This window comes from Maylandia zebra, unplaced genomic scaffold, assembly GCF_041146795.1.
Source record: "Maylandia zebra isolate NMK-2024a unplaced genomic scaffold, Mzebra_GT3a scaffold02, whole genome shotgun sequence".
In the NCBI taxonomy this organism is placed as follows: Eukaryota; Metazoa; Chordata; class Actinopteri; order Cichliformes; family Cichlidae; genus Maylandia; species Maylandia zebra.
Genome location: NW_027490032.1, coordinates 2,086,179 through 2,101,459, shown reverse-complemented (window position 1 = coordinate 2,101,459; position 15,281 = coordinate 2,086,179). Strand labels below are relative to the sequence as shown.

The following is a 15,281-nucleotide window of genomic DNA, read 5'->3' as shown; positions in this document are numbered from 1 at the left end:
TTCTTGGTAGTCAATGTCTCTTTCAGTATCTGGAGTCTTGAGTTTTAGTATGCTGTTCTTTCTAACCTTGCGAGTGCAGTTTGTGGATGCGAGTGGAATCAGCTGGCTGGTAACAGGTTGGTAGCTGGATCTCTGATGAAATGGTGTCAGGTTCTCTGCAGGGATGGCAGGTCTCTTGCAGTCAGAGAGTTTTCACTGTAGCTGCCCACTTGGAATTACCACTCGTGACGCAGAGAGCTTCGACTGATGCAACTTTATTCTCTCCTCCTTTAACCACCGACAATATGGCACCGTGAAAACTATAAAGATGCACAAACAACGACAATATGGCACTGTGAAAACTATAAAGAGGCACAAACAAATACCATTAAACATTCAAGTAGAAAGTGCAGAAATGTTCGCATTTTACTATAGAAAATTATTTTGATTAACCCAAACAGTGATATTGACATAAATGAATAGTTTTTAAACTATTCATGTTACAGCATTTAATAAAATGAATTAACAACAACCTTTCTGTCTCTTAAATACATAAACAATCGTTTGCAATCATTAACCAACCTCTTTCTGCTTCCAAGGGTGCTAATCATGCTGAATCAGCTAGCCAACCTCCTCCATGCGCATCTTTTAGCCAGTTCTGAAGCAACGTGTTTGCGTCGCCTCACCGAGAACAGAACAGGAAGTCTGACACAATAAAAGAGGAAGTGCTAAGGTACTCTTCAAAATAAAAGCGCAAAGTAAAGTGGCTTTGCCGGCATTTACAGGTACAAGTCAAACCAAAAAAAATTAAGTGAAACGCAGAGCTTTTACTGTTGGGGTGCCTGGGTTGTCAACCCAGAGTTTTCAGTTTTACATTATTATTGAACTTTGATATTATTTATAATTTCTAGTCTTTTGATTCCTTAGAGTTCTCTGTCCTATGGTTTATGTCTCTGTGTTCCAAAGTTGCTGTCTCCCCTGTCAGCTGTATCCCCTTGTCAAGTCCACGTCTCTGTGCTATCTTTCCTGTTTTACTTTGAATGTCCATGTCTCATGTTAATGTATCTGGTTTTGCTTCGCTTGTCTTGTTAGCCCTGATTTGTCCCAGCTGTTTCCCACCTGTCTCCCATTCCCTGATTGCTCACTCTGTGTATTTAAGCCCTGTGTTTTCTTCAGTCAGTGTTGCGATCTCCCTCATCCCACTCTGTGTGGTCCATTTGCCAGCCTGTTTAGTTTACTGGTATTAGTGATGGCCAAATGAAGCTTTCCGAAGCACTGAAGCTTGCATTGAAAAATGGTTCATTACTCGAAGCTTTTCAACACAGTCCTCTCCGGTGACATCTGGTGGCGAATATTTTGAAGAGCAGCTTGAATCTGCAAAATAAAACGGACTGCTCAATCATCGCTGCTCACTCAAGAGTGGTGTTCTCTCCGATATTGGGCCACCGTTCCGTTGCTTTGAACATGTAATTGGTTTTGTTTACTCGATTGGGGGGCTGAAAAAATGTAATGCGTATTTGCGTAATACAGTTTGATAAATAAACTTGCCCTATTTAAACATGCACTATGGTGTGGCCTTTCTTTGCTCATAACTCCTTGATGTTGGTAAATACAATAAGTGAGCAATATATATAATATACATATGATAATGCACAGCACATTATGGAGTATGCCCCTGCTGTGGAGTCCTGCCTCCATCTACTTGTCATTTAATCACTGGACAGCTGGACAGGTTCATACAAAATATTAGATGAGGCCAATTGTCCTATACATATTTTTGACCTAGGGGTGGGATTGATTGTGAACTGGAAAGGGAAAATGCTTAGGAAGCTGAGTACGGCTGCATCGTTACTGATTTGTAGAATCATTTTGATTCGATACAGGATCCGATTCAATTTGATTGGAATCTGGAAAGTTTTGCCTCAGTCAGAAATATTACAATTCTGATCATGTATCAGTATATATCCATAATTTCGTATCTATTAAAAGAAAGCTGACACATGTGAGCCTTAATTAGAGATGTAAACAGAGAGTTATGAAACCTGCAGCTGCAGAAGCCAGCGAAGAAAAAAGAGGCAAACACAGCGCGGACCCGACGACGCACCAAAATCTGATTCTGACGTGTCGGGTCAGCGCTCTGTGTTCACGCTTGTATGCAGAATCCGTAAACCTGCTCCCAGTTACTGTTTTAGCTGCATGGTGTTTGACGACATGTTGTGGGGTTTAACCTGATATGCTGGCGTTTCAGGCATAATAACGTTAATTTACAAATCGACACAGGATTGTAATGAAAAATCAATATCACTTCATTCAATTTAGCATAGATTGTAATCAGAAAAGCGATAATCAAAACCCACCTTTAATCAAGAACTTGCAAAGTAAAAACATGATCTATGTCAGGTAGCCCTTTTGTTATTTACATTTAAAAAGAGGATTAGTGTTACTGTGTGCTGGCTGAGTCTGTTTCTTTTCTTAGAAATAGTTTCTCCTGCCCTGGAGAAAATCCACTTGCATGGAACAGAAGAGGCTGTGGAGTGCAGGTACTACACTGCAAGCTGGTAGATATGCAGGTATTCCTGGGTCCTGCAGACTATCACCTAAAAACAATAAACAAAATGATTTTCTAAACTGTGTAGCAATGTCATGTACGTATAGTGTCAAATACATTTTGTAGTCTTCATCAGCTTTAATTCACATGGAAGTGTTCCTAAAGTCATATGCTGTAATGATATTTCCATTATGAAAACATGATTTTGGACATTTCAGGTGTTTCACTTCGGCAGATAAAATAAATTGACCAAAATCAACTCAAAATATTCCCACACGCCAGAACGTCCTCTCTTCCTTGCTGGCTCCATATCTGTCAGTGGAATGATCACCTCTTCGCTATCTGTCACCATCAACACACTCCACGAATCCCGTGGATGATTCACTTCCTTATATCCGTTTGAATCAGGTACCGAAGCAGTTACGTGCGTAATGAAGCTTCGCATGTCACTGGTCACGTGACTTTTGCCAAACGAAGCAAGCCTCGACACAGTGCTTCTGAACCAGTGTGTTGTTTTTTTCGACACACGCTCCGGAGCGTCAGCTTCAAGCGGGCCATCACTAACTGGTATTTTCAGATTAGTTATTTTATCTTCAGCAATAAAGCTGTTTCTGGAATACACTTTTTGCCTCCTGGAGTCTGCACATTGGGTCCTTCTCTCCTGCTGCACACATCACATAACAGAAGTACAGAACATGGACCCAGCAGACTCGGCTTGGTATCAGCAGTTCGCAGTTTGTGCCTTCCCCAAGGAGAGGGTGAGGCAGGAGCTCGAGTCTACGGTTGTTTTTTGGCTCGGGGAGCCCCCCCCGATTATATACTCACCTCGGAGACTTTTGGAATTTCATTTCTGAATGAATTGTCAGGGGTTGCATGTGGAGGCGAGGACTGGTGATTTATTGCAGAGCACGGAGGAATGAACAGAACATGAGATGGCTGACTTACTGGCCAAATGAAAGACTGACTGAATGGCTGACTGAGTATACGGCACACACGGGAATGACAACGTCAATGACAGGATGGTGAACAAGTGGAAACAGAAGACTTAAATACAGACTGATGAGGATGATAATGAGAGACCAGTGAGTACACAGCTGAACATAATCTGGCTAATGACACATGGAATGAGATGGCATGAGAACAAGTGAAAAATACAGTGAACATGAATGAACTGAAAATACTGGGTGAGCAACCCAGGAACCATGACAAGAATTAGACAGGGAGAACTGTTTTCCTTTCGCTCCTTCTGAGCTGACAAAAGACAATCATATAATTCCCTCTTACTTTTGCTGTTTTGCTTCTACAAAGATAAAAATCACTCTTCCTGTACAGCTCTCTCTGTTTACTTCAAGAACAGTGTTCTATCTCAAATCTCTGTTTTCTGCATTATTCATTTGCTTATTATGCGCAAGTCATGTATATCGCTGTTGGCTGCTGTTTTTGTTTGTTGTTGTTTTTTCCAAAAATGACTTACAATAACAAAGCCTCGTTTCTGCTGTTTAAAGCAAATTTTAACTTTTTTAAATGATGCCAACTTGCAAAACACTTAGCTGTGCATGGATATCTGTTGACGGTCTTTGTTGGCAGCGGATCACATGCTAAAACACCCAGAAAATGAGTCCCCATTACTAATTCTTTTAACATTCCTGGTTAGTCCTATAGTACTCATTTTTGAGTCTTTAGTACAGGGGTGCCCAATCCCGGTCCTCAAGAGCTACTATCCTGCAGCTTTTAGATGCATCCCTACTCCAACACAGCTGAATCAAATGGTTTGATCTCTTCAGCATGCCATCATGTTTGGCAAAGGCCTGATAACAAGCCATTCATTTGATTCAGGTGTGTGGGAACAAGGATGCATCTAAAAGCTGCAGGACGGTAGCTCTCGAGGACCGGGATTGGGCACCCCTGCTTTAGTAGTAGGCCAGTAGTACTTGTCTCATGTTCGATATCTCAGTGACTGAATCAAAAACAGAATAACAAATGAGTGTGACTGTACGATTTCTGAAACGGGTTTCTAACCTTATGTTGCTCATTTTAATTAACAACACATTCCCTGAATGACCTACATCAGCTTCCAGCTTAAAGCAGAACAATAAGTAACCGGCACCAAAATCCTCATAAGCAGAGCTATCAGTTCCTGAGGGTGTAATATTTAAAGCCATTGTGTCTACAAATCACTACAGACCAATGTGTTATGTTTCGGTGTTGTCAGTGTTTTGTTTTTGCGGGACTGTTATGTGTTTCCTGTTTTACGTTGAAGGTCTGTTGTATCTCAGTGTGTTCAGTTCACCCTTTTTTGTCTCGTCAGGTCTAATTTGCCCCAGCTGTGTTTCCCTCCTGTGGTCCATTCCCTGATTGCTCCTTCTATGTATATAAGCCTTGTGTTTCAGTTTGTCATGGTCGCGATCTCTCCCCCCTGGTTGTAAATAGTTTGGTGATGTAAATAAATGTCCTATTTTGCTTTGATGTAAATAGTTGTCGGTACTTTCGTTTTTGGGATTTTTGGTGGAGTACCTTAGTGGTTTTTTTTTTTTTGGTTTGTTTTTTTTTTTCCTTATTTTTATTTTTCCTGTGTTGCACGCCGGTTGCCTAGGCCGGGGTGTAACAAATGTAAACAGTATCACTGTTTACAGTATCTCTGCCAAACACAAACATGTGTTTTTAGCAGAGAAAAGGCTTAAGATCATTTCTAAACACTTTATGTGAGGATTGAGTGAAGAGATTTTAGGACAGAGTCAAAGTTTTAGCAATGTGCTCACAGCTGTGACCCACCCACACATTACAACAATGCACTTGTGTTGATAATATTTTTGCCCATCATTCCAAAAAAACAGACACTCATAGAAGCAGTTACCGCAGCCACAACAGATGCTAAAAATTGCCTGTTGAGTGTGGAGTAAGTGCATATGAGAGCATGAGGGGGGGAATGGATGTTTGTATCTGTGTGTGCCTGTATGTCTGTGTCTATATGTCAGGTTGGGTATCAGACGCCACCTCTCTGGGGACATCTCAGGCCGTCCAAGGTTTGGAGGCCTATCTCCCCCCACCACCACTTCCCTGCCAGTGGCGGACCCCCTCAGACATCGGTGTGTTGGTGGTTCTTTGTGTCTGGGGATGGGCGTCTAGGTACACACCGGCTCACTCCTTGGCGGCCTGGATCCTGGGGCTCGCTCGGGCCACTTCGGAGGTGGGATGCTCGGTCACTCAGGCACAGCTGGCTGCTGGCGGAGCTCACGGGCGCGTCACTGCAACCCCCCCTGGCTTCTGCTCCACGGCTGCTGAGTGACCCCTCATCTGGGACTCTCCTCAGCTCTTTCTGGGACAGTGGCGCGGCTGCCCCTCTTTTGGTCTTCCTTGGTCTCTTGTGTTCTGGGGGCCTCTGGATGTCTGAAGTTTTAATCTCCTCCATACCTGCTTTATGCCCTGGAGGACGGGGCTGTGGCCCCCCCACACCCTCTAGCAGATCATTACATGAAGGAACCTTTTAACAAAACAAGCGCGTCCATGCTCACAGGTGTACACACGGGTGATCACACCCACAAACTACACCCTTTTTGGCTCCTACCTCAAAGCACACTGTGTTCTGTTGATCTTATGTGCTGCACAATAATGTTTAACATTTAGTATTTACTGTCATATTCCCAAATATCATTGTGATGTTGTTTATTCTATTACTCTTGTTCTCTTCTGCTTGTTTTCTTTTTTCTTTCTCAACAGGTGATCCAGGTGATCGATAGATGCATTTCTTTTTCTTTGTCTGCCCGTTCTGTTGGTTTTTGTTTTTTGCCCTTCTCCCCCGTCCCTCTTCTCAGCTCTTTCTCTTTCTTTCTCCCCTTGTTTCCCCCAGTCAAGTCTGTCCCGTATTCAGCAAGTGAAAATAAAATAAACAATAAAAGGTGAATCAAATGGACCATTACGGCAAAGCTGGGATGGCCAATTTGGTAAAGTAAATCCGTTGGGCATCTTTCTTTGCCTTTAGACAATAATTCTGATGGCAAAAGAGCCAAACGGGACAGGCAAAAAAAAATAAAAATTGCCTGCTGCAAGCCTTAGGGAATAACATTTGTGTGATTCATTTACAAATTCTTCTCTTGAAAGGTAAACTCTTATAAATAAATTTGCCATAAGGCTGGGGGTTAAAATATACCCCCAATCATAAAATTGAGGTGAACTGTAGTGAACTAAAATGCCCTTTTGTAGTCCAGCTCCTGCACATCTGTAGATAATTACAGGGCTTCACCACAAGGAGGAAGCAGTTCTGAGTATGCCAGGATACTACAAGTCTTTACCACAAGGTAAAGTTTTTCAGACAAGAAAGAGACTGCAGACTGATCACATCTCACAACTACTCTCTCCACTTTCTTTGTATAAAACAGGTTAGTGTTTTCTGATCTCAACACATTTATAACGACACAAAACTCTTTTCTATGTTATTATAATGAAGTTTTTATTTTATCATTATTTCTATTTTATTTTTTCTCAAATGTAGCTCCTAGACACTTTTGATAGAAATTAGGACAGAAAGTCTTGAATAGATTGACAGATCTAATTTCCATATGATAGAATGATCACTCATGTGATTCACTACTTTAAATAAGGTGTCGTGTACTTTTATTTTGGGAAATGGCTCAATGTGTTTTTATTTATTTCTGTTAGTTCTTTTTACATAAGATTAAACAGATGGTTTTAAAAAGATTACAAATTAGGTAATCTCAGTGTTAGCATTGCTGCACAGATATATTGGTTAAGCTGGACCAGTGCAGAGTTAAGCTGCAACTTTCGGATGCGACAGATACTTTGAAATCAGACAGAAAACATTAACCTCCTAAGACCTGGCGTCCACATATGTGGACATCACATTTTGGGTTGTCTCGACCAGTGATTCCCAAACTTTTTCCAGCCACGTACCCCTTGAGACATGTCACCCTCAGCCGCATACCCCTGCTACGAACGACTCTTAATTAGTGTCTATACATTGCAATACCGCATGCATAAAAATAAATACTGCACAGTCTTATTTCTCATCACAAAATGAATTTATTAATATATTTTAGTTATGACAGAATTTTAATAACGAACTTTACTACTTAATACTTGCAGTTTATCAAAAGATTTATTAGAATTCACCGTTTTGTCGAGAGCATAAAGGCCATATATGAACTTTCATTAAACAGAACTTTATTTAATGTGATGGATGTGCTTGAGCAGAGGCACACAGCTCTTCGATGTTTGGCTCAATTTGGGAAAGACTGAGTCTTAAATCGTTTTCCACACAAAGTCTTGCTCTGTATTTTGTTTTCATGTTTGTTAAAGCAGAAAATTCCCTTTCGCATAAGTATGTGGTGGCGAAAGGCATCGGTCTTTGCAGAGCGCTTAGCCAGCGCGGGCTGTTCAGTGCGCAGCCCTATCCAGAAACCCGCCAGGGTCTTTTGAGCGTGTTCAACTTTTAGAGATCCATCTGTGGCGATCTCAATTAGGCTCTCCTGATCGGACGGCGATAACGAAGTAGGCACGGCGGTGAACGGGTGACGTATCCAATCATTTGAGCCATCCGTCTCTGGGAAGTATCGGCGTAACTGCACCGCCAGCTCCTCAAGGTGCACATTACATTCGCACTTTCTTACTACAGCGGAAAAGGAGTTAAATATATTAAAAAACTGGTTTGATGTAAATAAGTTATCATTAAATATAAAGAAAACAAAATTGATTATTTTTGGCACTAGACAAATGAAAACTGTATCTAAAATAAGGGTTAATGGAATTGAAATTGAAAGAGTGTACGAAAATAAATTTCTTGGAGTGATAATTGATGATAAGCTGAGTTGGAAGTCTCATATAAACCATGTGAAAACAAAAATGTCAAAAACCATTGCTATTCTCTATAAAACAAAGCATGTCCTGAACAAAAAATCATTATACACACTTTATTGTACTCTGTTGCTTCCATATATGACTTACTGTCTGGAGATATGGGGTAATGCATATAAAACGAACACTCTTCCTATTTTCAAGTTACAAAAAAGAGCTATACGAATTATAAACCAATCAAACTATATAGAACCAACTAACATTTTGTTTATTAATCTGAATACCCGGAAATTTTATGATTTAGTTGAATATAAAATGGCACAGATAATGTATAAAGCACAAAATAACTTGCTTTGCCCCAGTACTCAGAAGCTGTTCAAAGTCAGAGAGAGTCAATATGACTTAAGGGGAACAGATTTCTTTAAAAAAAAAACAAGATAAGGACAAATATAAAGCAGAGATGTGTTTCTGTTAGAGGAGTTAACCTGTGGAATAGTTATGACAGTGATTTAAAAAGGTGTAGTTCATTTTCCTTGTTTAAAATCATGTTTAAAAATAGAGTATTAGAAAAATATATAAATCAAGAATGAAAAGAGCAAAAGAAAAAAAACCCCTCTTGATTCTTTTGATTTGATGTAGTTACTTAACTAAGGTGGAAAGTTTTTTTTTTTTGTTTGTTTGTTTGTTTGTTTGTTTGTTTGGTTTTTGCTTTGTTTTATTATTTGCTTCAAGCCCTGTGTACAGGAGCTGCATGCAAAAAGATATTTTGTGAAAAGGGTTGGCGTAATAAGCAATGCTTCAGCCAATACCTTTTGATTAGCCTTGTCTCATGCTTTCTTGCTTTGTGGTAGATCTTTGTTCTGTTTTCGCTGAGATATTTGAATGCTAATCAATAAAAAATCAAAAAAAAAAACTTTACACTTTTTAATAGTGTGAGATCATTAGAGCGCAGAAAATTATGCAGCACGGGAAAGACTTCAGTGTTGTTTGTATCCATGCAGTTCTTCCAAAGGTTTAACTTCTTTATCATGGCCTCAACTTTATCTTGGACATTGAATATAGTTGCAGAAACGCCTTGTAATCCGAGATTGAGCTCGTTCAGACGAGAAAATATATCACACAGATAAGCCAGGCACGTAAGGTACTCTTCATCATGCAAATGTTTAGACAGCTCAAAGGGATGGTTACTGAAGAAAACTTTAAGTTCATCCCTCAGCTCAAAGAAACGGGTCAGCACTTTCCCTCTGGATAGCCAGCGAACCTCTCTGTGGAGTAATAATGTCTAAGCTGCTTAACACTGCAGCGCCCGGATTACTTGCGTTGCCAGCTACTTCCGTGTGTAACAAGTGTCACCTGGCAGTTTGTTGCTCTCTGCCAGGTGATTGGCTGAAGAGCTGTAAAAAGGTAGTGGGTGTGTGGGGTAGTGATGGGCAGATGAAGCCTCATGAAGCACTGAAGCTTTTCATCCAATTGGTTCACCCCAACGCGAAGCTTCTTGAAGCTTCATTTGCTCTAGTAGGACACCTACTGGACGTAAAAATATTAGTTGGCATGAATTTGAAGAGTGTGGCCTTTTGCACACAGCCTGTAAATGTCAACACCAAAAGGAGTGTGTAAAACATGTATATTGTAGTGATGCAGTATACTGTGTATATTTATGCTGGCAGTATGGAAAATGATTATTTGGAAATGCCTAAAATGGAAATGATCATATACTGTGAGGTGAGGTGTGGACAGTGGTTGTGCTTTTGTAACATTGAGGCAAGGACAGTGATTAGTGTTTAGGGGACACATCATTGGTTTTTATTTAAAAATAACAGTTTCTCCACTGTGGCAGGTCGTAGGCGATTTCTTTTTTTTCTAAACTGTCTCTAACTCTCCATCAAACGCCCACATTTTGAATGGGGTCTGAGGGGTTTATATCGCTGTCATAGCTCGCGGCAAAGTTCGAACCGCTTCCTGAACCAGTCACGTGGTACAGCCGGGCAGCGAGGCTTCGGACGTCATCATTTTCAGCTCCTCCCATAAATGAAGCATGCCTCGATACGCGCTTCGCGGAAACGCCCCCTCCATTACTTGACACACGCTTCGAAGCCTCGATACAGTACGTCACATCACTAGTGTGGGGTGAAGTCAGCGCTCTTCTGTGGAAAAAACCAGAGGCAATTAATTCACTCAGGTGCGAGTGGGTATACTGTCGGTAAGAGACTTTTGCCATTATTGTTTGGATCGTTTGCTATTGCATGTGCCTGTTTTTAAGGTGTCATTGGACTTTTTCTTAGTGTGACCACGAATTTTAATAGAAGAATTGATCAAGTCCTAGATCGACTGCGCGCAGGGAAACTGATCAATATTTTAGGTATATTGTTTGTTTTAGCTTCATGATTTTGAATGGTTTTATAAAATTGCTATTTTATTGGGTAATATTTTAATTGATAATGTTGTTTGTTTTTCAGTTGTGCTGTCTCTGCTGTCCTTTTTTCGTTCTTTTGATTGATTTGTAATTTTGTTTTGGTTAGTCCGTCCAGCCGTAAAGGCGGTTATTGATTGAGAGTAAGTTGTGTAAGGGCAGACTAACCTTCCTTTTTGTTTTTTTTGTTTAATTGTTTGTGCCACTTCCCTTTATCTCCCAGATCGCAGGTCATGCATAGCATGTGTTAGCCCTGTGACAGACTGGCGACCTGTCCAGGGTGTACCCTGCCTTTCGCCCTATGACAGCTGGGATAAGCTCCAGCGCCCCCCGCGACCCTGAAAAGGATAAGCGGAAGCGAATGGATGGATGGATGTTTGTGCCACTTCCCTTTATCTCTCAGATCACAGGCCATACATAGCACTGATTCCCAGGTGCGCTGAGACCCGAATTGTTTGCAGTGTGTGCCACGATTGCAGTGTCGCTAAGCGGGGTGTGACGGTTTGCAGTGTTGTTATTTTCACACAGTTTGTGTGGTAAGTCTCATGTGCAGCTGGGATATCAGCAGGATGTGTTGTAAGTCCTGTCTGGAAATGACTGGGAATTATGATCAATTATTTCTTTGCCCCATTTACTCATCCCTTGTCCTCGGTTACATGTGCAACTGATATAACGTGGGGGGGAAAAAAACCCAAACACATTAATGCCTTTGTTATTAGGCAAAGGTGTGCATTTATGGAGCTTTAACGTTTCTTGTAACCGAATTATGACGCTTATCAGAAGGTTGCTTTCAGTGTGTAGCGCAGTCAAGAATGACTACACGCATCACGATGGAATAATTAATGCCTACAGGTTTAGTATGTCTACTCTCGTTGTTCATATTTGTTATTAAGACTGTCGAATAGTAGTTAAAACAATAAAGACCTATTGTGCCAGTATCACCATGACTCTTTCCTGTTTGTTCAGAATAACGACTGAGAACATGGCATTTTAGCGCTACCAAAAAGTGATTGTGGCCTATAACTTGTCACTGAAACAATATTTCGGCTTCAAACTTGTTGGATATATTCCAGAAGGGTTACATGTGATATATTATATCCCAAAAACTCCAAGAACTGCTGAATAACTTGTACAGGAACAATAAAACTGATAATATGCCATTTTCAAGCTGCCAAAAAGTGATTGTGGACTATAACTTGTCACTGAAACAATATTTCTGCTTCAAACTTGGCGGATGTCATTTAGAAGGGTCATATGTCAAATATTACATCTCAAACAGTCCCTCAGAACTGCTGGATAACCTGTAAAGGAACATTAACATTGATAATATGCCATTTTCAGCCTGCCAAAAAGTGATTGTGGCCTTATCCCCTTATCTATAAGACAAGGCACTATGTGTGTACATATATATATATATACACACACAGGGAGTGCAGAATTATTAGGCAAGTTGTATTTTTGAGGAATAATTTTATTATTGAACAACAACCATGTTCTCAATGAACCCAAAAATCTCATTAATATCAAAGCTGAATGTTTTTGGAAGTAGTTAGTTTGTTTTTAGTTTTAGCTATTTTAGGGGGATATCTGTGTGTGCAGGTGACTATTACTGTGCATAATTATTAGGCAACTTAACAAAAAACAAATATATACCCATTTCAATTATTTATTTTTACCAGTGACACCAATATAACATCTCCACATTCACAAATATACATTTCTGACATTCAAAAACAAATCAGCGACCAATATAGCCACCTTTCTTTGCAAGGACACTCAAAAGCCTGCCATCCATGGATTCTGTCAGTGTTTTGATCTGTTCACCATCAACATTGCGTGCAGCAGCAACCACAGCCTCCCAGACACTGTTCAGAGAGGTGTACTGTTTTCCCTCCTTGTAAATCTCACATTTGATGATGGACCACAGGTTCTCAATGGGGTTCAGATCAGGTGAACAAGGAGGCCATGTCATTAGTTTTTCTTCTTTTATACCCTTTCTTGCCAGCCACGCTGTGGAGTACTTGGACGCGTGTGATGGAGCATTGTCCTGCATGAAAATCATGTTTTTCTTGAAGGATGCAGACTTCTTCCTGTACCACTGCTTGAAGAAGGTGTCTTCCAGAAACTGGCAGTAGGACTGGGAGTTGAGCTTGACTCCATCCTCAACCCGAAAAGGCCCCACAAGCTCATCTTTGATGATACCAGCCCAAACCAGTACTCCACCTCCACCTTGCTGGCGTCTGAGTCGGACTGGAGCTCTCTGCCCTTTACCAATCCAGCCACGGGCCCATCCATCTGGCCCATCAAGACTCACTCTCATTTCATCAGTCCATAAAACCTTAGAAAAACCAGTCTTGAGATATTTCTTGGCCCAGTCTTGACGTTTCAGCTTGTGTGTCTTGTTCAGTGGTGGTCGTCTTTCAGCCTTTCTTACCTTGGCCATGTCTCTGAGTATTGCACACCTTGTGCTTTTGGGCACTCCAGTGATGTTGCAGCTCTGAAATATGGCCAAACTGGTGGCAAGTGGCATCTTGGCAGCTGCACGCTTGACTTTTCTCAGTTCATGGGCAGTTATTTTGCGCCTTGGTTTTTCCACACGCTTCTTGCGACCCTGTTGACTATTTTGAATGAAACGCTTGATTGTTCGATGATCACGCTTCAGAAGCTTTGCAATTTTGAGACAGCTGCATCCCTCTGCAAGATATCTCACTATTTTTGGCTTTTCTGAGCCTGTCAAGTCCTTCTTTTGACCCATTTTGCCAAAGGAAAGGAAGTTGCCTAATAATTATGAACACCTGATATAGGGTGTTGATGTCATTAGACCACACCCCTTCTCATTACAGAGATGCACATCACCTAATATGCTTAATTGGTAGTAGGCTTTGGAGCCTATACAGCTTGGAGTAAGACAACATGCATGAAGAGGATGATGTGGACAAAATACTCATTTGCCTAATAATTCTGGTGTGTGTGTGTGTGTGTGTGTGTGTGTGTGTGTGTGTGTGTGTGTGTGTGTGTGTGTGTGTGTTCCTTCTTACCACACAAGAAACAGATCTTTCAGAAAGGATGTGCCTATAATAAAGCCTCCCCCAGCACCAGAGTAGCTGGAGAGTTGGTCAGAAACAAAGGGATGTCTTTGATCATGCTGCTTGAACTAAGACTTTACAAATTTAAGAAACACAATGACAACATTTAACAATTTGACTCCAACACATACTGTACCCTGTTAAGTGCCAGGAGGATTTCCAGGATTTATATATCGGGGAAACCAAACAACCTCTTGCGAAGTGGATGCCATAACACAGAAGAGCTACCTTGTCAGGCCAGGACTGCTCATTCTATTTACACCTACAGGCCAGTGGACACTCTTTCAATGATGAGGATGTACACATCCTGTACAGGGAGGAACGCTGGTTTGAGTGGGGCGTTAAGGACGCCATTTATGTAAAAAGGGAAAGACCATCTCTGAATTGAGGAGGGGGCCTAAAGGACATTAGTTGCATCCTATCATTAAGTCTAAGGGCTTGTTTTGAGTATCATTGTGATAATAAACAGTTTGGTCTTGTTTGCAGCGTGATGACGTGATTCTGTATGGTCATGTGTTATCACATTGTTAAATCCTGTGTTTTGTGTGTATCTACAGAACGGATCAGATCCTCTTTCAAGAATATCAAGGTGTGAAGATGCTTCAGAGGAAACTATTAGTTTTTTTTGTCTTGCTGTGTGCCACTGCCATTGGAGTCTTTTCTAGAGCTTCGTGGATTTTAAATGTGTACCAGGATTTCTTCCCCCCTCAGAATGAAAGTGTTTGTGCCTGCAACAAATGTTTAATGGAATATGACCCATGGCTTAGTGAACTTATGAAAGAATCTCCTGAGCCCTTTCTATCACCCACAAACAATATCTCAGAGGATACATTTAATTGGTGGAAGGTAAATGTTAACTTCTGTATTTTAAACGTATGTATGTAGGTGTGTATACTTTTTTACTGATTTCAAAGACAAGTCGTTATCATCTTTTTAACCAAATTTCCAGTGCTAATAGGGATGGGTTTTTTTTATAAATATACTCTCAGAATAATCAGTTAGTAAAAAAAAAAAAAGCTAGTGAACTCAACAAAATTAATTAATTACTTTTGTTATGTCAGAACATACAGACAGACAGACGCAACTTCACTTTCTACAATAAAACAGTGGACAAGGTTTTTCAGATCTTCCCAACCAAAGTCAATTTCACAAGATCCAGCCCTGACCTTTGTAGAACTTGTGCTGTGGTTGGGAATTCTGGTAATCTCAATGGATCGCGTTATGGACCACTGATAGACTTTCATGATATTGTCATAAGGTAAGAGTAGAACATACTGTTTTGAAATCTTCATGCATGTGTTATCTTTAAATACCTGTAAGCATTGCTAAAACCTTTAAAACTATCTTATTCAATTGAATAAGATATTTTCTTTCCCCAGTATGGACATTCATTCTACATATATCATCCAATAGATGATAATATGAACAATATATCCTCTGTGCTTTTTAG

At 40.6% G+C, this 15,281-nt stretch overlaps 1 protein-coding gene across 1 annotated transcript in view; it reads left to right on the top strand.

Annotated features, from left to right (window-relative positions):
* The first annotated feature begins 6,840 nt into the window (after positions 1–6,840).
* Positions 6,841–15,281, top strand: part of LOC106674525 (CMP-N-acetylneuraminate-beta-galactosamide-alpha-2,3-sialyltransferase 1-like) — a 45,918-nt gene continuing 37,477 nt past the window's right edge. Inside the window, exons 1-3 of the mRNA XM_076880967.1 lie at positions 6,841–6,903; positions 14,389–14,677; positions 14,893–15,089. Of these exons, the coding sequence (XP_076737082.1) occupies positions 14,429–14,677; positions 14,893–15,089 (446 nt within the window). The 5' untranslated portion in view covers positions 6,841–6,903; positions 14,389–14,428. The remainder of the gene's footprint in view (positions 6,904–14,388; positions 14,678–14,892; positions 15,090–15,281) is intronic.